Source organism: Bombus bifarius, unplaced genomic scaffold, assembly GCF_011952205.1.
Source record: "Bombus bifarius isolate JDL3187 unplaced genomic scaffold, Bbif_JDL3187 scf7180000007979, whole genome shotgun sequence".
Classification (NCBI taxonomy): Eukaryota; Metazoa; Arthropoda; class Insecta; order Hymenoptera; family Apidae; genus Bombus; species Bombus bifarius.
Window position 1 is genome coordinate 2,288,194 of NW_022884364.1, and position 22,923 is coordinate 2,311,116.

Below are 22,923 nucleotides of genomic sequence, written 5' to 3' on the forward strand. Positions count from 1 at the left end.
GTACATTGATCTATTTCATTTATCCTAAGTGCAAATTCCCTTTAGAATCCGTTTATTGTTTATGTGAGATAGAACGTATATAGTCTTCTTTAATTTTATATTATACAAAGTAATCTGTATCCAACGTCATTGTTTCAACGTTACTCATAATAATCAGCATTCATGATCATCGCTGTCGCACTATCGTAAAAGCGCTTTTCATTTCCTCTAGAAGCAAATCGTTGATTCGCCACCAGGTGAATGAGCAAGCAAATCCAAGCACATTTAATCACAGATAAATTTCATCGTATGAACCGCTCTCTATTATCCGCGAATTAATGACATCGAACGGACAAAGTTTCATTTCCCAAATGTACAGTACGGATCGCGACAGAATTTCAGGAAGCTTGTCTTTTCATCTAGCGGAAGTGTGAAATGCCGCGGCTACAGGACCATCTCGTCCAACGAGCGAATTATTTCGATTAAAATTGCTTCGCGATTGATCGCACACCATCGATTCCGGTAACGAACGATTTTCCACTGGTAATCCCAGTCCACTGTGCTGCGATTTCATTCAACGAGCCACTTCTTCTATTTCCTTTTTCAATCACTTCCGCTTTCCGCCAAGATAGAAACTATTTGTTATTCAATGGCGCGAAGGAGACAACGAATACGACTTGACAGTGGAAAAAATAGACCGATTGTCTGAAATTTTGTTGAAAGATCGCGGAGCAAGTAAAGCTGCGTGCACGAAGAAAAAATGTCGAAAGTCCGGCATTTCTGTCGCTGGAAAGCTATGCATTCTGTCGTAATTACAAGCACTAAATCAACGTTATAACTTGCTACGACGGTTTGCCTCCCCCTCAATTTCGCCTTCTCTTTCCCAGCGTGTCGTTAGCACATTCTTGGCCGCCGCACTGCAGAATTTCCTGCTGATACTGGCGAAAAAGCTTCATATTCGGGCTTAACACCCGCTTTACGATGCCACGAACATCGGATGGGGACAGTTCCATCCCTTCCTAGGCTAACCCGTTTCACGCATACATCTTGAAATTGTACCAGCCATTGCAAACGAAACATGCTGGAATATTCTCCTTTCGACCATTTTTCGATCTTCATTGTTCCATGGCGATCTCAGCGCTGTTAAAATTGCTGGTTTCACAGAGTTTGGGAACGACCGATATCCTTCTCTATGACTCAGGTTACTTCATTAATTCTTTGGTTTCTAACTCTTCTAAGTTTTTCCCGTTTTCTTTTATTTTATGGTTCTCTTCCTTCTGCGTACAACTTGATTTTTGTACAGAAGAGAATCCCAGGCATATAATAGATGCTAATGATAATCTGTTCTAGAGATCTTCCAAGTTTAGAGTCAAAACTGTCGTGTCACAAAGAAACTCTGGCCAAAGTTTGCGCTGATCTAAGAAGGTCCACTTTTCTTTATTAATCCCGCAAGAGAATTGAAGACACTTTCAACGTTTTTAGTATATGGAATCCACGTTAATTAGACCTTCGCCAGATTAATGAAAACGCTAGAGTTTGACACGGAAAAGAAGACTGTGAGCCCTCCAGGTGGCTTTAACAACCCACCTTCATTTCTTTCTTCGTTTGCCGGGCTCACAATAATTATGGTAGTCGTACGATCGCGTTCCCAACTCTCTTCCCCATTCCCTGTGTTTCAACCTCGCTACGAAGGGTTGCTTCGTGGTCGTTGGAAGATAGGTGGTGGCGGGTCGAGTTTTAGTCCGGGAGAATATTAAAGTTTGCTCATTAACCGCTGATGCATTGCCCCCGTCCACCCTCACGGACAGCGACACGCTGCTCTAAGAAAGAGGGTCGACCCTTTTCTCGCGGCAACGCCGCCGCTTTACAAAACGAATGTTGGCCGACGTGTGTCGGCAATTTAATTAAACAGATATTGATTCTACGTCGGAGACCTGAATGAATATTTCCGTTACAAAAATAGTTTTAATAAATTGCCTGATAGGCGGTTGGAATTTAGTACATGAAAGTAGCGGAGATATATTTGTCTTATTTTCTATCGAAGGTTATTCCTAAAAAAAAAAAAAAAAAAAGAAAAGAATTGCTCTACAGATAAAATTACAGGAAACATCGCAATCGAACAGTTTCCGACACCGAGGAAATTAATTCAACAGCGAACGCGTAATACGAAATCAGTCGAGGAAACGCTAATGATTCCCAGGTGAAAAGGTAAAGGGCGGAATTCCAGAACGGACTGGTGTCGCTAATGCGGTCGTCACATCGTCAGTTTCATAACGCGAAACGTGGTCACAAAATCTGCTCGGTTTCCGTTTACGAAATGCGTTTAGAGAACGATAACGCAACAGCGGGCGGTACGAAGCTCAATTACGCGCTACCTGGATCTGTGTGTACCGTAAATTGCTATCAACGGTTTTGTGTACGCGGTAAAATTGTCTCGACCAGCTCTACATCGTTCCGAAGAAAATGTCCCATAAAATTTGCATGTTTTTCTATAGTAGGATTCCGGAAACTCTGTTTAATTTAAAAGGTAACGCATCGTGGTACTTATAGTATTTTATAGCCTGTTAATGTTACAGCAATGATCGCACTTGCGCGCTTGCTAGGGTTAATAATGGAATTCACGCGTCGCTGAACAACCGGACCCGCTGATTTATTATTGAATTAACCCATTCATTTGCGCGCCATCGATGCGGAATTCCCGGCTACTGTTGTACCGGTGCGCGTGAAATTTCAAACTTTGCAGAAGCGTTTAGCAATCTTGCGACATCTACGAACAGAAAAACGTCGCTGATAGTAATCGAACGACGCGCTCAATGGACATCGAAATAATATCGTGCCCATTAACCATGGAGCTTTTGCAGTTCTAAATCGTACACTCACAAGCCGATAGAACGCGGAATTAATCGAATTCCCGTTGCTATTGAACGTCACTGAAACGATACGCGTAAAATTGCTCGTTAAACTTAGAGAATGATATTCGGACATGGGTTATCGTGATTGAGTTAATTAAATTTCCATAAAACTTCCAATTTTTCTGTTTTTTAAGTACCGATTACATTTCATTTCGTATATATTCGCCAAGGTTTTCACGATATCGGATGGTTGCAAGGGTTTTGCGATATCCGTAGCAATCAGTGACTGTTACGATTCTTAACGGAAAGCCTTGTTAACTAGGTACACAGTGTAATTACCCCTTTGTCACGCGCATGTAAACCTTGAAGGGGTAGCTATTGGCTAGTCATCGTTAAATGTTTCGCTTCGCGTAATTAGTAACATTTAGATTCGAGCAAAGTTGCCGATAGCACGGCACGGTAAAACTTTGTTGTCTCTTATTGGAGCGTTATTTGCAATTTAAACGACACAGCTAATGGACGTGGAGCACGTAATAAGTCGCATGTTACGATCGAGCCATCTGGCGTGTGTCGTGCCACCGGTGCCGAATTCGTTGCACGAAATCACGTGCTCGTTCTCACAATGTTCGGTCAATTGTCAATTAACTTACGATATAATGGCATTTAATGTTGGCGATAGATCGAATTCGGAATTATACGACTGCGAAAGAAAGTACTTAAAAGATCGCTCTATCCATTTTCTCAATATATCTGTTATATGTTTCTTATCCAAACGATCTCTGTACTTCTAGGAATATTTTAAAAAATTCTTTTCGATTTTTGACATTTTACATCATTGGTAGCAAATTCATGACATATTGCCCGTCCTGCAAGGAATTTCTTTATCCACCGGAATTATCGAGATCTCGTCGTTCCCTTCCTTTTTCTACGAGACGATCTCAGCTTCTCTTCGTCGCTCGCGCGGTAACCTCGTAGCATCTATTGATTCGCTTTCTCTGTACCGCCCTGTGCCACCCCTCGATCCATCCATCCATTATGCATACCGCAAGAGAGGAAGACCCATCTAACCGCCGACTTACCTGTTGCAAGCTACGGTAGAGAGGGGTTTGCGGAATTCCCAAAGAACATTTGGTGCTCCGTGTAAAGGACTCAGGCACAAAGCTGCGAAGAAATTATGCTTTCCGATGCTCGCGATTGAAGATTTAACCGAATAGTTTATGCAATCTGACTGAACTTTTAAGTCCGTTAAATTGGCTCTATTTGAATATTTCGTAGCAAGACACGGGTAAATCATTACGTGTAATAGCACTTTTCATATATTCTTCGATTCTATGCTTCATCGTTCACTTTTTTCCATCCTGTATTTTTTACGTGATTACTAACACAGCATTGCATGAAGCAACAATTCCGTGGCTCCAGACTGTAACCCTATATTCTTTCTTAAGTTTGTATGCTTATTTCCTTTTCTCGATGAAGTTCCTTCCTCTTGTTAAAATCTCTGCACTTTTCCGCCACTTTTTTCGTCACGTTTCGTCTCTTCTTCACACTCCTCTGCTAGTATCTGTTTTGCTCTAGCTAGTTTTACTTTACGATGCTGCTTCCGGAGAGTCAAGAAAATGATATAAACTGATGCTGCAAACTTTTCCGGAAACTGGTATCACCGCTGAGTATTCCACGCTTCCAAGTTTCGCCAATAATCTCCTCTCTAGTCGCGACTCTTTGCTAGGTTGAGGTAGTATCAGTACTTACAGTATATCTTATAAAAATCTTGTAAACCAGATTTGTCGGGTTTACGACCGAGGAAAGGCAAGAGAAGAATTTTGCAACTGCTATTTAGCAACTATTACTTCTGTAATGTACTTTCTCGTATTTTTCACAAATTGCCTCGCAACAAAGTCTAAACTCGTCAATTTCTACCATATTGCCTCCTAAATCATCAAACTGCGATAATTTCGTGGCAATTTGCTTTTCGTCTCGGCGAGAATCGCGCATGACCAGCTGGCACGGCATTAACGACCGGCCAGCGGCGAGTCCATGGTAAATAGACGTATAGGATACGGTGCCTGTAAACAATAATTTAGCATAATCGCGCGGACTAAACGTTACGGCGGCCCAATAACCGCGAACGTGGCAATCGCAAACAGTGTCGCGGCACTGGCGTACTTTACTCTCGTAATCCGCTGGCAAACACAGTATAATACAGACATACGTGACAACGACCCCTCGAAACTGTCCTTAATGCCCTTCGCCCTGCGCTTCCGAGAACAGCGTAGGGTAAGACCTGTATTAAAGCTTTCGATCTTCCTGACCTTCGAAGAATGGAAATTATTCTTCTGGTTTTACGGTGCAATTACGTGTAAAATCGATCGTAATAGAATCCGTGGGGGGTTGATTTTTCGAAGGCGAAATTGGTAGGTCTTGACGAGGGCGGTTTCCGTGGTAATAAAAGAAAATTATGCTTTTACTCCGACACATGGTTTCTGTTGGCTTTCTTCCGTCGCTTGGTTTTCTTTCTCCCTTTCTCCTATTCTTCTTTTCTTTCTCCTCCGTCTGCCTTTCCTCTTACGACTTCACTTTCTTCGATCCCTCCTTTTCTTTCTTCTCTTCCTCTTTTTCCTGTATATCCAATCCAGAGTAACAACTACATGAACATCTAGTAGACATATTGCAACTATTCTTCGTTGACAAGCTTCATTGACGACGTGCCCGCTCGAAAATATTTATAACAGAGTATCTGCAGAGTATTATACCTGAATATTTCTTCATTCTTAGTATTCATTATCGAGCAACGTATTCTTCTCGTTTCATTGAACAATTACTGTTAGTCAACACGCAAAGTAATCGTCGTTAATGTATCAGCTGTGTTTAAACATCGTAAATCCAGTGATAGGTGTTAGAATCAATGTCGTTGTCCATTAAAGCTGGACCATGCAATAAATAACGCGGAGGAGCGCACTTAAAACTTTGCAATCGCATTAGCACGTTACGGGACAAGGTTAATTTCATCGGTCATCCCTCCCCTCAACCCATTCCCACCCCATCCCTGCCGTGAGCAATTATAGCCCCTTTGATATCTCCAGATAATAGCTTATTATACGGTAACGTTGTTCGGCCGCGTACACGGGCTCACAAATTTCAAATACCTACGATATCGATTTCGTATTTATTATCGCTCTACTGGTAACGTAGTTTATCATAATTTACGGCAAATAGGGCCGACCCCATGCCATCACACGTCGTAATTCAGCCCTGACTGACGCTAACTCCGTGGGATTATCCCTTCTGCCCACCTGGATTCACCTCGTCACGCTGGCCTTCCTGGACCATGCTGGTTTAGTCGGCATTTTTTTCTTCTCCCTCGTCATCCTCTATTCCGTGTAATTGACAGAGATGATGGATCCATCATACTTTCGTTGATCCTTTATTACTTGTGATAACTTGTTCACGAATTATCTTATGTCATTGAATCTCTCTTTGCTACTTCCTTACAAGTGACAGCTTTGCTCCTCGATAACTTCGACCAATGTCTTGTCGAAATTTCCGTCCTATCAAATACAGTCGAGTTTTATAAATCACCCGAGAAATTAAGAATTGCTGATACAGGCTCGATGAAAGAAGCATATCGTATCCAGCAAATAAAATTCAGTTTACCAGCTATCTCTGTTATCGTATGGCAATTTGTATCTCCCCTCTGTATATTACGAAGAATTCGCGCAAGATTTTCGCACCCGCTCGGTGGCGGTTACAGACACTGGTTTTATCACTGTACGTATGGTAATGGAGGGACGAGGGGTTGGGAGGGAATGAAAGTTTCTTGCCAATAATGGAAATGGAGAGCGCATTCAAATAGAGATTGCACCGTGTGGTAGATTGCTGGGACGTGGTACAAAGCTCGGCCAGACGACGTGGATGCTCTTCTCTTCGTCCAGAGACTTTTTCTCCTCTCAAAGAGAAAGAGCCGGGTCCCAGAATAAGGCTTTTGTCAAGGTTATGTCTCGAAACTCGTTCGAGCAAATTTTTCGCTCAGGGACGATGTCTCTCTTGTGCATGTTTCCCCGTCTTCTTTTCCTTCTTCTTTTCGTTCCCGTTCTCTGTGCTTTTTCTTCTTCACAGAGGAGACAAAGTTCCTCTGGAAACAGTATCGATAATGTTTGGAGCGCGTTTCGACATCATTGTAAAAACAAGGTTAGATAAGAACAGTTTCGTAGCGAAGATTACGATCGAAATATTATGATTAATTCGGATAAAGAAGGTTTCTTTAAAAAATACTGGATACGTTCTTTATCGGTTGACTAGCGCGAAAAAACGCGGAACGACGTTTCTTCCAGTCGATTCGACGCAAAATTACATTTGTTCTAGGGAGCTCGTCTTCCCTAATCGAAACTTCTGGTCACTCGGCTTGGTGAGAAATATACGCGAAAGAGAAAGAGACTGATGGTAATTTCTCGCGTGTCGTCCGGAGAAATCGGACGCTGAACTCGATCGTACCATGGACCATAAAGTTAGCTAAGGTTACACGTGACTGATCCTTGAATCGACAGTTTACTGGTTTCCCTTCGGTTTTTCCCTTCAACCGCCCTCCTACTCTTCCTTTTCTTCTTTCCTTTATCCTTCTGAAAAGAGAATGAAAAGGAGGACAGAGTCGAGGAAACCGGAAACTGGACGAAGCATCGGCTTAAATCGTTTCCAGAGCAAGTAGTAACAGGCCGCGTACGTCCAACACAACGAACGACTTTCTCGAAGTGGAAAGTCATAGGGTTGCGAAACTCCTCCATTTGCCTGGGAGTCATAGACGGAGAGAGAAGAAAGGGACGGGATCGAGGTTGGATGGAGCAAGAATCATGGATTGAAATTTACTCGGAAAGTTTGCCACCGAGGCGCTCCTTGCTTCCGAGCAAAAACCGGAACGGAAGTAAATATGTCACGCTCGATTCGCGCTCGAGTAGCTGGCCAAGAGAGGACCGTCTAGAGCTTCATTTTTTCTTCTACGCTAGTTCTTTGCCTTCTTTTTTTCCACGAAGAATGCACGAGTACCCCCTGTGTATTCTGTCTTGAAAATCGAGTCACTGTGGAGAAGAGTACCATGGGAAGTCCACTTTTCTCGTTCTTGCTTGCCTCGTCGAGTGTTTAGTCCACAATGTAACTGGGGCCAACAGAAGAATATTATCGCGCAATAATGATTTTAAACGATATCGCGACTGTAACTTTAATTTACGCTGTTGGACATTGTTGGAAACATTTTTTCCAACCGCACGGTACACGTTGCGACATAATTTGCTCGTTCTCGATCGGGATTAAACGATATCTGCGATAGTACAGCGATCTACTAAATAAAACAAAATGCATCGTGGTCGCGATAAAAAGCAATTTCAAAAGCGAATCCGCGCGGTTCATCCCGGCATGTGCATGAAAGATAGCCGGATTGCCGGAAATCGAAATTTCGTTATCTCTTTGTTCGCAAACCGCTGTCCTGGATAACTCCATTCGGTCTAGTCCGTTTAAATGCTAATTTTATTTAGATATTACACAAACAACCAGGCCTCTGATGCGTTTGTATTTGTCCTCGTTTAGTTCATGATTAACGATAAGAGTAAGAATCATGCTCGCGTTCTAATAGGTAATAGGAGTAATTTTCGTACGACTTTATCAAAAACGATCTTGTTCTCGTGATACTGAATAGTGTCTTTCATGAAAATCAAGCAATATTCTCAGAATTTTTCATCTTTTCCAATACATATAAGATAGTGGATGAAGTCTTCATCGTAATTGCTTCTTATCTTAAATATTTAGCTTTCATACCAATAGTGAATTACTTATCCATCGTTTGTAATGCAATATGTAAAAAAGGAGGATTCGATTGAAAAATGACTTTTATAGGCTAAATCGATCCTGTCACGGAAAAGTAAGTTCAGAAATCAGTTTGCGCTTGACTCGGAAGAGGTCGATTTTTCGTGTGAAAATCGTGCTTGTGTGCATAATCCGACACTCTGGCCCTATAAGCGACGAAACGTCGACTATTTTCTGCTCGTTAATTAAACGAACGATCAAAAAGTAGTGGATGGAACGAGTGGATGCTCGTTTCCAGGCCGAATTAGCAATCACTGCGTGCTGATTGCGAGTCGAATCAAATCTGGTTCGAAGCGGAATTCGGACGCGTGCCCTTTCACCCGCAGCCAGGTGATTTTAATTGCTCCCCAGCGGGAAAAGCGAGGAAGAGGAGAGTAAAAAAAGCAGAGAATCCAGATCATGGGATTTAACGATCCGAAATGTACGTTTGCGAAGACGTACTTTGTTCTGACACGCACTCAGCCTCGATCGAAACAGTCACGCGATTAGTTCGTATTATTTTAGTACCGTCCACTTTACGATTTTCTGACAGTTTATTCATTTACCAAAGGAATACGGAAAACTAGAAAATTGGTACTATTGAAATTTGATATAAAATATCTTTGTTGAATAAAAGGCGAATATAACATTTTTTCCGCAACTAGAATAGAAAAGAAATATGTGTAAACGTGCTATTGACCGTTTGAGTTCAATATTTCGGCTATATCTTTGCCTCCGCAAAAGCTTTAATCGATCTTCTGTATCCAATGAAAATCGGGCCGCTTTCATCGCGATAAATCGATCGTTTATTTTGGGCGGGCCGCGACGGTGCGCAAAAATTACGAGCCGTCGATAGGATTATTCGGGAACACGAATTCGATGGGACACAAAATATCAGACGTAAGGTTTAGCCCGGTTGAATTCAATGTATCGTGTTATCCGTTAATCGGGCTTTAGCCCGTGTCAGCTGCATTTTATGTTTTACAGGGGCGAAAAAGGGAAACAGATAGAAAAGGATCCGTCTTCTATATCTAGTCTTCGTCGTTTCCTTCGAAAAACAATTTCTATCGAATCTTCTGTGGGTATCTTAGAAATCTATCACTCGGAAAATCTTTCCTTCGCTTCCAACAAGCAAAATGCACATTCCAAATTTCTTCGAATAGAAAGATCTCGGAATCCCATTAAATTCTCGAAATCCATCACCAAGTATTTCCATAGATTCGTCCAGGCCCCGCGTAGATAATCGCGAATGAGGAAAAAGATATTCTTTCGCTGCGTAAAACATTCCGCTCATCGATATTCCATTTGCGATGTTCGACGTCACGTTCGACCACGCAGATGGTCTATGAGAGAAGGATCAGCTACGTTGGCACGATCGTGTCGCACACCGGAAACAGCACATTTGGTCGAACACTCCTTTACGAGGAAGTCATCCAATTTTCCTATAATCCTCGGCAGCTTCTTCCCCGGGGACTGGTCCGCGGCCTGATACACAGGTTGAAAACGAAACTCTTCGTCCTTATCGTTTCTCCTTCTCCGGAATCCCCAAGATCCGGTAATAATACATGAACACAGAACATCAGTCGCGGTGAACGAATTGAAATTTTCATCATCCGCTCTTCATCTGTATTCTTGATGTGGTTTTAATGTAAAATACCCATCTCGAGTCGCTTTCAGTAGACAATAGACTGTTTTCGTCGATTGCGATACAACGTTTGAAATATTCCTACGGAAGATGGAAGATTCCTGCTAAGGGTCGTATAATACTTGATCATATTGTATCAAAGGCTACCTCGGATTTGATAATTGACTTATCTGGATATTAGGTTTAACAGGGGATCGTTCGAGCTTTCGGACAGGAGTTTCCACGTTTCCAGAGAAGATGTTTCTTTAGGATCTGATAAAGCAAACATCTGAAACGCAAGTTTCCGCTGATCAACTTCAGCGATATTAATTTCGTGAAATAGTAAGGGAGCGAAATAATTTTCTATTTGCCTTAGGGGTACGCAGTAGATAATCTGTATTATTCCAAGCCAGACTCGATTTGTTCCGTAGTTCCACGCGAATTTCCGCAGATTTCCCCTGAACGTCATCTAAGCGAATTCCTTTAAAACGAAAAACCAGCCGACCGCGGAAAATATCGACCGTCGGATGAAAGATAGCCACGCGAGAGTACAGAATCTACGAATTCACTCCCCGCCGTGCAATACTCGGGGAAAATCGCCCCTATTTCACTTGTACCGCGCTTTGTCGATCGTTAGAGGCACGATCATAGATCGCTACCACCGCAAACGAAAATCGTATTACCGCGTATCAATTCACGACATTACTGCCTGGCCACGGGTGTGCTTGTACACGCGCACAGACGAAAAAGGTGTCTATGTGCTTCGGGGATGTATCGACAAAGTGAAATTTACGTCCCCCGAAGCGAGAGCCGCACTGAAATATTATCGGTTTGCTTCGAGCTCGCGTTTGCATATTCATGCGTGGTTGGTCGACAAGGAGGGAAAAAACTATAACGTGGCAAAGGGAAAAAAAGAGAGGGGAAACGATAGAAACGAAAACAGAGAAACTGTAGAACGAGAAAGTGCGCGATAGGGAGACAAAAGAGGATACGGAAGAACTTGACGGGCTACAGAAAAATATAGAAAAACGGAGTCTCAGAAGACCTTGCAGAGAAGTATATAGCGGTAGAAACCGAAATAGAGAAACATAGCGGGCAAGAATGTGAACGCGGTGATTTCAGAGAGAGGAGTAAACAAGAATTTAGTGAAATGAAGAAAAATACAGAGAAGAGAAACACGAGGAAGAGTGGCAAGAGCAACGAGATACAGGGAGAACTACACGAGGACCCGGACAGAAAAATAGAGATGGGACAATGGTTGACATGGAAATAGAAAAAATGCGGTAGAAGAGCGAGTGTAAAGAGAAGAAAAGATATAAAAGGAGCTGAATTTTCGCATGTGTCGTCGATGACTTGCTAGTTTCACAGACAAATCTACTCTTTTCATTCTTTCGGTTTATTTAGAGATGTAGCCATATACGTACGCTGTGGTAAAACGCTGAATCATCGTTGCCGAAAAATGTCATTGTCCCCTGCGTAGAAACGTCTACATGATGCATTAACAGGGTTAAAAAGAATATTTCTACGCGAGAATATTTATACGAAATGGGACGGCGAAAAATGGCGCGCGTTAGAAGAACATTAGTCACTTATGTGAATAGTGAATCAGACGATTGGAAAAATGGCTCGTTGTTTTGTAGCCACTTTATGAGTTTATTCATGCATAGCGCTGTTGAAGAAAAATTTCAGCAAGGAATGCCAGATATTTCAGCAAAGTCTGTGTTCTTTATGGAAGATGTTTGAGGGTACAATAGTTCTACCCTTGTATTATATTTTTCTTAACAGCGAACATACGTGGTACTTTCATTAGATGAGCAAGACTTTGTGGAATTCGTATAAAACAACGCGGAAATTTGATATGTAAAAGATGCAAGAGAGAGGCGAATTTGATGAAAAGGGAAGGTAAAGTACCAACAATTTAACAAAGCAACACTATTGCTCCTTCGACCGTGATTAATTATATAGAAAATCTAGAATGCTAGTAATTTAACAAGTAATTTGAAGTTTTGTTACGTGTTTCTTCCAACAAGAAATTTCACAGTTCTGTTAAAATTTGATTGTTGCTGACTGTGAAACAAAAAATGTTTCCAGACATCTGTGTCACGTTGGGAAACCTGCAACATTGTAGTGGCCAGAGTATCACGTAGGATTCCCATGTACGTGGCTGTATCTAAACTCGTAATCGAAATTACTTCTTGTTATTGTACGTCTTCTTGCCGCAGAGAACGTGCTGACGAACATGCACCGGTTATGCGATTAATTGTTATTCGATACTTATATCCAATAAATGCAATTTCCAACAGTTTTCGAACATTTATGGCATTTCTCTAATTTTACGACTGTTTTCATTGCATATAACGAGTTTCGATGTAGCTAACGCGAAGGATTCTAACAATGAAGGATTCAGAGAGATGGAAATGAATGTTGAAATGAAATGATTTAATTAATAATTGTCGGAATGTTCGAATGGTAGGTAAAAAGTTTTAAATCGTTATTGCACGTTTCTTTGGATCACGAGGACTTCTTTGAACTAGCGACGAAAAATCGAGGTGGTACTCGTGAAAAGAATGGTTTGGTAGAAAATTGACACAGTTCCCTGCAACGAATGTAAAATACAAAAGAAAGAATATTAACGCGGACTCATTAAGTGGAAGCACTCGGAAGGAAGGCAGCTTCCTGTTTAATGTTTTAATCGCAACCTTAAAGCTCACGAAGAGCAGACTTTAGAAGTCGGTCACCGTCATAAAAAATTACTATTCATTTTTTAAAAGCTTCGGTTGATCAGGAAGTACCAACAGGCTTTAATTAACGGAGACCGCGCCACGAAAAATATTGGCGCTGTTTCGAACCGAGATAGACTGACGAAAGCGTGATTCAATTTCGTAAAATACAACCTGGTCAACTATAACGAATCGAATATTTAAAAACTCGGTGGAATGAAATCAATCGAACTGAAATCAATGGTGTCCAATGGTGCAAACCGCAAAACCGACAGCAAAAATAACAATAATTATAGCCGCGTGAACGTTTCGAAGCGGAAGAAAACAGGGAAAAAGATTCAGTCGGCGTAAACGTGTGTTTGATGTCCAGGTAAATTCTCAATTACACTCATAAATGTTTCATTGCGACCTTTTTGAATATGTAAGCGTGTCCGTATCGTAGTTTTGCTCGACTGTTATCGATTTGTATCTGTTGATCTTGTATCAATTTCGCACCGGATAAAGATGCGGTAATAAAAATATAATTCATTCATAAAACACGATCGTGGGAACTCGGCGATATAACACCACGGGAAATACAATTTTTTTCATTCGTAAATTTAAATTCCATACTTTCATTTTTCCACGAGATAAACCTATATTTCAACTCTCGGAAAACAGAAAAAAAAATCGTTGGATTTTTCCAATTTTGCACAAACCTTTGTAAACCACTGGCATATATCAAAGAACCACTTTAAAATCCCTTGTATTTAATTTCGCGATTGAAAAATGCCTTGAATCTCGATGCGCTAGCCGTCGGTATGAAGAGTGAATTGCGCCCTCCGCGTTCGCTGTTCTTCGTTAATCCGTAAATTTGAATATCGTCAATCCGTGGCTCGATCAGAAATTCGGCGCAAGCGTAGAATGCCGCCCCTGCGATGGTATTTGAAAAATATTTTCGCACTAATCCTCGGCCTCGTCTGTTCCCTCTCTGTCATACTTCGTTTCTTTTTGCTCTTCGGCCCACATCGTTCATGAATATGGAAAATCAGACCTTTCGGTGACGCGATCCGCATCTCTCTCTCACCTTTTTCCGCATTTTTTTTTTCGTTCGTCCCGCGGATCGCAAATTGATTCCGCGCAAGTGGTGCCACGTCGCTGTTGATTCAAAAGGTGAAAGAATTAGTTTGCATTGGGGCCCGCTCTCAGATCAAAATTCAACCATCGCTGAATGGTCGCCGTCGTGGAGAAGAAAATGATTATTTTCGCGCGGTTCACCTGAGATTAAGGAAATAATACGTACGACAGCTTTGTCACGACATTCCAAACAGAAGAGTTCGGAGAATGATTCACCACTGCATCGATGACTTTTCATTTTCATATCCTAAAGTTTCGCTATTTTATCTTCCGACAGTTATTCCGAACAAAAGTAGGAATTCTTACGTACAAACGTTCTAAAAGAAAAAGTAATACTTTCCGAGCTGAAAGTCGGTTTTGTTCAACAGGATCTTAAAGATCGAAGTCGTATTAAAATTTTTACTTGTAAGACGATTTCTTATCTCGTGTTCAAATAGAAAGATATCAGTAATGAAAATGCCAAGCATCCTTAGCTAATCAGTTTGATGTTCATAAGAAAAAACGTAGGGTCGATAGGTAGAACTAGCACTTCAACCATCGATCAAGAACTCTACTCACCCAGTTCTGACAAAGTTGGCGAAGTACTGTAGGATGCTCTCGGAGAGTGCTACTTCAGACCTGGTGTAGTTTCTGGGGAAGTGACCGAAACCGTCCACCAACGGTGCTCCGAAGACGAATGGTAATTCCTCGCCATGGACAGAGCCCATCTTCTGAAAGCAAAAACGAACGGAACTGGTTAAGTTCACTCTTCAATGAAACATCGATGAACTTTCATCTGAATCGCAGTAGACATTGGTCGCATGATAATTGAAAGATATAGGTTAGCTTGTATTTCAAGAGGAACATAAATAGAAAGCTATTACTTGGAATCTAACTTTGAATTTTGCGAATAAAGAGCATGTTTAAACCACCCTGGTGACCCATTTCTCATCGCACACCCAACTTGCAGAATCCCAATGCCACAACCTTTCCGTAAGCCAGAAACTACAGCTACTCGTCGCGTTTCCTCGCTGCTTGGCAATTATTCGCTCGATGGAGAAATCTACGAGGCAGTAATGCGTTGCTTATCGGCCCCAGGAGGGATTTACGAAACGGTAGACCGGATTCTGCCACAGCCTCGATCACGTTGGATACGTCAGCTGCCGGTAATTCAATTTCTTCGGGCTTCGAGCCCTTTCGCCTGGAATTACCGACACCCATCTCAGCCCTTTCTGACCATTGCAGGATGAAACAACGAGTCGTATGATATCTAAAAGGGGCGTGCAATGCCTCCACTGATACCATTTTCTAGTAACGGAAAGGCCGAACGTTGTGAGAAAGAGTAGCTGAGTTGGTAACAATTCTAAAGGGATATACTATGATATATCTTAAGTTTTCTGGAATTTGTATTTGTAGGAACGAGCAGATTTTCAAGACAGAATTTCTCTCGGTTATTCGCTATCGATTCGCCGATTACAAGATAATTAGTAGAGATTTTGGGAGGAGAAGTGATTCGGTAGATAGAATAGGGTCTTGTCTGACTAGATATGGATTTGTACTACTTGGTACTTAGAAACTTGCACTTAATTAATCTCGTAGCTCACTATCCACGATCATTATTACATCATTCAGTTAGCAGTTAGGTATGCATAGAATTAAAATACATCCTTATTAATGGCTTCTCGTTCTTTCATAATCTCAACTCAATGACTTCGTTAAAAAAAAAGGGGGGGATGGGGAAGACATCGCTCCTTCATCGTCGGTCGTTAATTTCATCAATTGCCTACTATGTTTTCTTCCGAATGAGGGTAGGATTTTCGAAAGAGCCAAATTACACGGTTGACGAACAATTAGCGTTGCTAAAGACCAGCTACACTCATTCTTGGACAATGTTGCCCCTCGATCGGCAGTCTTAATGGACGATTAACGTGAATCACGACCGACAGTGAATTCCTTCGTTAACGACGCCGATTTCCTGTGGCTCTGGCGTTTCCTATTATGCTCGTTAATCCGACAAATCACCCGATTTTCATTTCTCCGCTCGTTCGTCCTTATTGTTATCGACCATGACGTAGGGTCCATCTTAAACACGTTCCGTTCTTCCTCCATCCTCTTCTTGTCCTCTTTGCGTTTCTTTTTTTTTCGTTTTATTAGCGCCATTAACAAGAAGATTGTTTTACTGCCAGAATTGTATTCTCGCCTTAATAAAGTGAAGTACCAGCCATAAAACTGCTCTTACTAAATTGCTATTTCTCCTCTTTTCACTCGAATCAAGAATGCTCTTACAATAAACTAACTTACAATAGCTTGCTCTTACAATAAACTAACAATCTAATCATGGACCTAACGACTCAAGATGGAAACCGTTCAAACGCGATGGAACTCGTTTTTCACGAATGTTAGGGAAACAGTCGAAAAATGAAATTTTTACTCCTCCCCAGAGAAGCTGGCCATCCATTAAAAACAAAGCAACGGCGAATGGGACGGATTAAATTTTGTTCGCTGCGGAAAATTGCTTTTTTGTCGACCATTGGTTGCCGCTACGGCGACCGACCGCTGGAAAATAGTTTCAGCTTCGTGGAAATGAAGTTCGTGGCCGCAGTTTCTGGTTCGCCGACAATCGGTTCGCGTTTTCGGCAACGGCGTGCCAAACTTTCCGCCTGCTCCAACCGGAAGATACGCCTTTCTGATTGCGACAGGGTAAATAAGCAGCCAGAGAAGAAATTACTTCACGCTGTTGGTTGGTCGAGGAAAAGTTGCTCTTTCTATGACCCTTCAAGTTTCACGTGCGCAACTTTCATTGCGAAACGTTTTACGATCGGCGAACTTGGTTTGCAAGATTACAGTTACTACGAATGCATAGAAGCGTTCCTTTCATTGAAACGAATAAGCACGCAATTTGCTAAACTAAGACTAGATTGTTTCTCTGTTTCTTTGCGTCCCACGATTTTTAATCCTTCCTCGCTTTCGTAAGTACCAGGATGAATAATTCATTAGTTTTCGAGGACTATTGCGTTAGGACAATCAAGCAAATAACCATCGGTTAGAGGACGAGTGAGATAGCGGTCTGCCAAAGAAAGGACATGGATCACGGCTTCTCAGGATTCCTCAGCCCGATATATTGCCTAATGAAATTAATGTTATCCAGAGAATTGTGGCTTCTAGTCAACGCTTGCGGAAACCGGCTTGCGAAACAATTTCGATTCGAGTTCAGTGCCGAATGGAACAGTGACGAATACTCGACACGGACTTCTCAGCGTATGGCTATTTTGAATTCAGCTACAGCTATTTCTCTGCTGCGTCTTAAGGGAAATTTAATAGCGAGGTTAGTTGATTTCCTCGACTAATTTCGATAAATGACCCATCAGTTCAATTGTACTGGCGCAAGTATTGGAACCTGGGAGATTTTGCTACATGCGATTGGATAAAGTGATACGTTTCAAGGCTACTATACTTAGTATTCGAAAAATCGATGGTAAAGTGGTACTTAAAATATGTGGACAAATGTTTACATATACTGCTGAAGAAATAGAATAACATCGTGGCTAATCATACGTCCAGTGTATTGTGTCTTGATTTTTAATTTTCAAGATTATTCATTTGGAAAAAGTCACGCGTTTGAAATAATTTGATAAGATATCGGATGATATAAGTGGAATAATTTCTAGCTCAAACAACACTAGCAACGTCGATTAAAATTATCAGCTCTCCGGTCCCTCAAGCTTTGACTATTTAAACGCATACACAGTCGGATGAAATCGAGTTTCTTGAACGATACTAAAAAGTCGTTCGCTAAGGACACAGGTTAGAGATCGTTTGGAGGAATAACATCTGATAGAACGATACATTCCTATACGTAGATTACTTTAACGAAGTCCTGCTGCATTTGTAAAAGAATCCTGATTAAATCCAGAAGATTTAGCGATAGCTCGATCCGATAGTTCTCCTTTTCGAAAACGAGTACGCCAATTTCGAACAGCGAGCAACGAAACGGGAATAAAGCGAAAGAGCGAAAGAGCGAAAGAGCGGCGGCTTAGGTAAATAAGACTGGGCATGAAGACTGTCGGAAATAAGCTTAATAAAATAACGAGTTGATACTAGACGAGCCCGGATCCGTTCCGCTTCTCGGATCCACCGTTTTAAAGAGGTCACTGCAATGCACGTAACAGCTGGCTTTCCACTTCACCGACCGGTCCATGTCTTAATTGAGGATTTTTGCATTCCGTTGAGTGTGTTTCTGTGAAGATCCTTTATTCTAGCCGCGTTGCTACGATAATTGACTGGATTCGTTGAAAATAGAGAATCAATGTTTGCGAATCTCACGAAAGTGAGACACGAGTTACAGAAAAAGAAAATATTAATTGAAAGTGACAAACGTTAAAAAATTTTTTTTTATTCTCTAAGTAGGATCGTTTAAGACAATGAGATTTCCAGCAACCAGTTTCGTGATTTCCTAGAGAAGGAAAGAATTTCGCACGAAAGCAGGAAAAATTCGCCTCGTTCTTTATTCGTACGTAACGGATGAGGAATTTCCTTGTAGCACTCTGCTCTGACTTTCGAGATCAATTATTCTCGGCTCCGAAGGAAGGCGAAAGGAACAGAATAAAAAGCCACCAGTCCTTTTTAAATCAAGCAAAAAGTTTCGTGCCTCGGCACAGAATTATTCCCGGAGATGGACCAGCGACAAAAGGGAGAATCGGTTAAACTCAGTCCGGAGATCTATTGTCGTCTTCAACGTCTAGATTCTCATCTTTTTCTTTCGTTTCTCTTTAGAAAATGTACTTCATATACGTGGTACTATCGTACGTTCAATAACGTCCAGCAAGCAGTCAAGCTCACGTATCACGTATCACGTTAAAATTGAATTGACAGATAATGAACAGAAATATCCCTGATGTGGATTTAATTTATAAATATTTTAACTGAGAGGTGTATCTCATGATATTTCTTTCCATACTGAGATGCTATAAGCTTGTAGCTTAAGTAAAGTATTGTCCGGACAAACAAAGAAATAAAATGGAATGGCAGGAAGTTGAGCGGCTGTGCGAGTAGAATAGGAACATACGTGATCAGACCAAGCGGCGCACCAGAGTTTTAATGGACATTTCGTGACGACACAATTATTTTAAATCAATTAAATCTCAATGAAATTGTATAGATGAAATTTTAATATATAGAAGGTTCTCAGAACTTGTATGAAATATAGTATAATATATTTAAAATATCTGTTTAGGTATTTAAATCATTTCGTGACTGGTGAAATTAATTATTTAAAGAGAAATTATTTATTCAAATATTACATTGCAAGTTCTAATCTTCTGCTTCACCATGGAACTAGCAACTGCGAAATTTAAAGACGGAAGGTCGACACAGCTGTACCTGTATTTTAATTCTCACTGAAAATTCACAATGTTCAATTCGTGGAATCGACTCACACCGATTACGGGGTTGGTTCCCACGACGCGTAACGTCATCACGTTGCACCACATAGTCAGGGACAGACGATTTCCCCTGCGACGTCGTGTGTTTCTCGTTTGTTTCGTAGGCAACACCGGTACAGCCTGGACGTAGCGGAATTCTCGAGTGAAAGTTACATCATAATGGCCCAAGTTCGTCCACGCCCAAGAAGCGTTCCGCGAATATTATGTCGGGAATGAAGAGACGTCGGGAGGTGCATCGTGACGCTTTTGTAACGAGGTCGAGTTTAATGACGGGGAAGCAACGACCGCCACGACGCGCGCCACGACGACATAGAAACGCAAATTTCGCATATTATTTTCAAACCGTTCTTACCCTGTAACGGCTTATTTTCTTTTTCTAATTGTTTAACCGCGAAATTAACTTTCGCATATTTTAAATTCCTTTTTCTTCGTGCTTCGAAGCCGAACTTTGTTAATGAAACATCTTAAACTTCATTGCATTTTCACAGAAATACCGCAACATGTACAAGTTCACAAAATTCCACTCCCGTGTTTGTTCATTAGTCGACAAATAGTGGCGTTAAGCGTACAGCCTGCAACGATAGCTCGTCGCTTAATCGCTGAGGGAAAGTTACGTAATGTAAGTCGGTGGATTCGTCTGGCAGAGTGTTCGGTTAATACTCGCGATACGAAGGAAAGGAGCTTCCCGCGTTGTCTTCGTAACTGTGCTGTAAGTTCAGCAACTGTATGAACAGCCAATGCAATTGTCGCCGAAAACCCCGGCGGACTGCTCAAGCTACTCAGCGCGATACGTTAACGCACTATCTCCCGAACACCTTCCTTTTCCCAATAAAATGGGCTGTTCCGGTTGTCTGTGAAATTTTGTCGCTATATATTTTATCTATTTTAATCGTCTTAGAAATGTCGTTCTCACATATTCTTACACTGTCAGATTTCTGAAAAAACAAAATATTAATTAAAAAGTTTTTGCAACGGTTTATTTCTGGTTTATTCGTGGCACGATGTGAAATTAATTAAGGATTAGTCTTTCCTGAGTTGTATGTAGAAACTTTAATAGGTTTTGTTTTACTCGCATAACACACACATGTTTGTATTTTGTAATTGGAATCCGCAACAAAATTGTATTAGCTGTTAATAAAAGAAGCAGAAAACAATATCACAGCATCTAGAAAAGATCCGACTAAAGACACGAAAGAATGAAATAAATTGGCCTGAATTTCGCCTCATTTGTCGTTAGGAACGCGTGAACGTGAAATATACTGGTGTGAATGCACTGAACGCTATGGTGACGCGCTGTTTCGAAAGGCAGCGAATAGACATTGGTCGCCACCGTGCTGGTTCGTCCCAAGCGTTAATTACCGTACCATCTAATTTAGATTAATTCATCATATTTTAATCTCCGAGCTGCGCTCGCGTTTCACGCGAAATCATAACGCGACAATGCCTTCGTCGTTCCGCGTTTGCATTATCGATTGTTAATTACTCGCCAGCATTTCTGATTTTCTACACTATATGAACCTTCGCTTGTTTCGAGAGTCAATGAGAATTCAAAAAGTTCACCACCGATTCCAGAGACGCGAATTCGATTGCAATTTTTGCTCTCTCCGAGGAACAAACGAACAACGACAAAAGAGTAATGAACAATGAATCGACGATGAATGCGTTCGAGAAATTGGTCGGACAAGCTTTAATTAAGTAAGTGAATAATGGGTCGATTGAAAATAGTAGAAGGTTGACTTGCGCATTCCTAACCGTGTATTGCGTCTTTCGCAAGCGTTCCTTTTTTTAAGCAACTATACGATTGTATCGAATAAAAAAATCGGGGAAAATTACATAAAAGTATTTTGAGAAGATAACTTCTAACAGGAGGGAAAGTAACGCATAAATTATTTCATTTAAATTCTTTTCAATAACGAATACATGTAAATGGGTCTGCAGGATAGAACGAGGTACAAAATAAGATAGGTAAAAGTCCGATAATTGGCTGAACAAGTACACCAATTAACGAGAAAGCGAGATAATGAGCCGTCAAGTGGCGGAACAACTGAAAAATTGGATAATAGTTCATCGATCAAATTTGTTGAGCTAAATGAATCGGCAATATGCAAATTGACTAATTTCGAGCAGTATGGCTCGTTGAATAAATAATCTGTCGATCGAGTACTAAAAGGCACGAATTGTGTTTAAACAGCTCGGCGAGAAAAAAGAAGAAAACTCGTACGATTTCCACGGTAATACATTCGACACAAAGTTGTGGACAAGCTTCGTAGGAACGAAGGTTAAAGCAATCCCAGTCTCTTGCTGGTTTTATTTGCTATTATTTCATCGTGTCTTCACCACGGATAGCACAGCGTTTCTCTAGTCCTTAACTGTGTTAGGTCGGTAAACAGGAGCGTTTTATCGGCCAATAGAACCCGCGAAACTACCCTCGGGGTGATTCCCACGTCGGATCCGGCCGGCTCTTGCTGTTTTATTACGCGGTCAAAGCGATTTTAAATCACCCCTGGGACGCTCTAGTGCCGTTGAAAGGTTTCGTTGTCTTTAGCCTCTTGGTGAAGTAAGACGAAACCCTTAGTTTCTGTAAGGAATCTGGGTCACGATGGTTGGCGATCTTTAATAATTCCCTTATAACGGATTTTCTGACGACTCTTTGTTCCAGACGACGTCACGATTCACGAAAATCCGATTCCTACATCATCGATATAAATTTGAGAAAGATATTATCGCTTAAATGCTGCATTGGTATTAAAAGCTCTTCACTTTTCTAGCGTTTCATCGAAGAAGTTAATTAAATAAAGATGGAAAATAAATTAAGATAAAAGAATGAACAGCTCATTAAAATTCATCAACCGTAAAATCTTTCATAGACTAATTATACTGGTTCGAGATTTAATTAAATTTATTAGAGAATATCCGATATTGAATTATATGTTCGAATCCTGACTTTCATCAATATGATCATACACGTTCGTCAAATTTTTCTGATATTTGACTCCTAGAAAGTTTCACGCCATTCGATGACTCTCACGATATCGCAAATTCCCGAAAGATCTTCCCGCTTTTCTTCTTGAGTCGGGGTTTTCAGGTCAACCAAGTTTTGTCGCCCGCGAAGACTATCCTTTAATGGTACGTTGAGCTTTCGTGTTTCTCCATTCGATTGAATTTCTTCTCCCTCTTTCGCCGTCCGAGTTTCCGTTGGAACAGCTTCGATCTCCATTTTGTGGATCATTACCCTTTTCGTGACGCCGTGTTCAGACAGTCGAGAGACATGGGATTTCCTTAAGCTCGTTACCTTCTCACTCTTGGTTACGATTGTTACCGGAAACGTCGTTTTGTCGAAACCTTTCGAAACGTTTTGCTATTGTAAATCATTAACGTGATAGTCC

General features: G+C 41.2%; 1 protein-coding gene across 2 annotated transcripts in view; it reads right to left on the reverse strand.

Annotated features, from left to right (window-relative positions):
- LOC117204607 (neuroligin-4, X-linked) overlaps positions 1-22,923 on the reverse strand; it is a 261,586-nt gene that overhangs the window by 50,974 nt on the left and 187,689 nt on the right. For both annotated transcript variants that reach the window (XM_033442143.1, XM_033442144.1), the window contains exon 9: positions 14,676-14,827. In XM_033442143.1, coding sequence (XP_033298034.1) covers positions 14,676-14,827 — 152 coding nt within the window. The remainder of the gene's footprint in view (positions 1-14,675; positions 14,828-22,923) is intronic.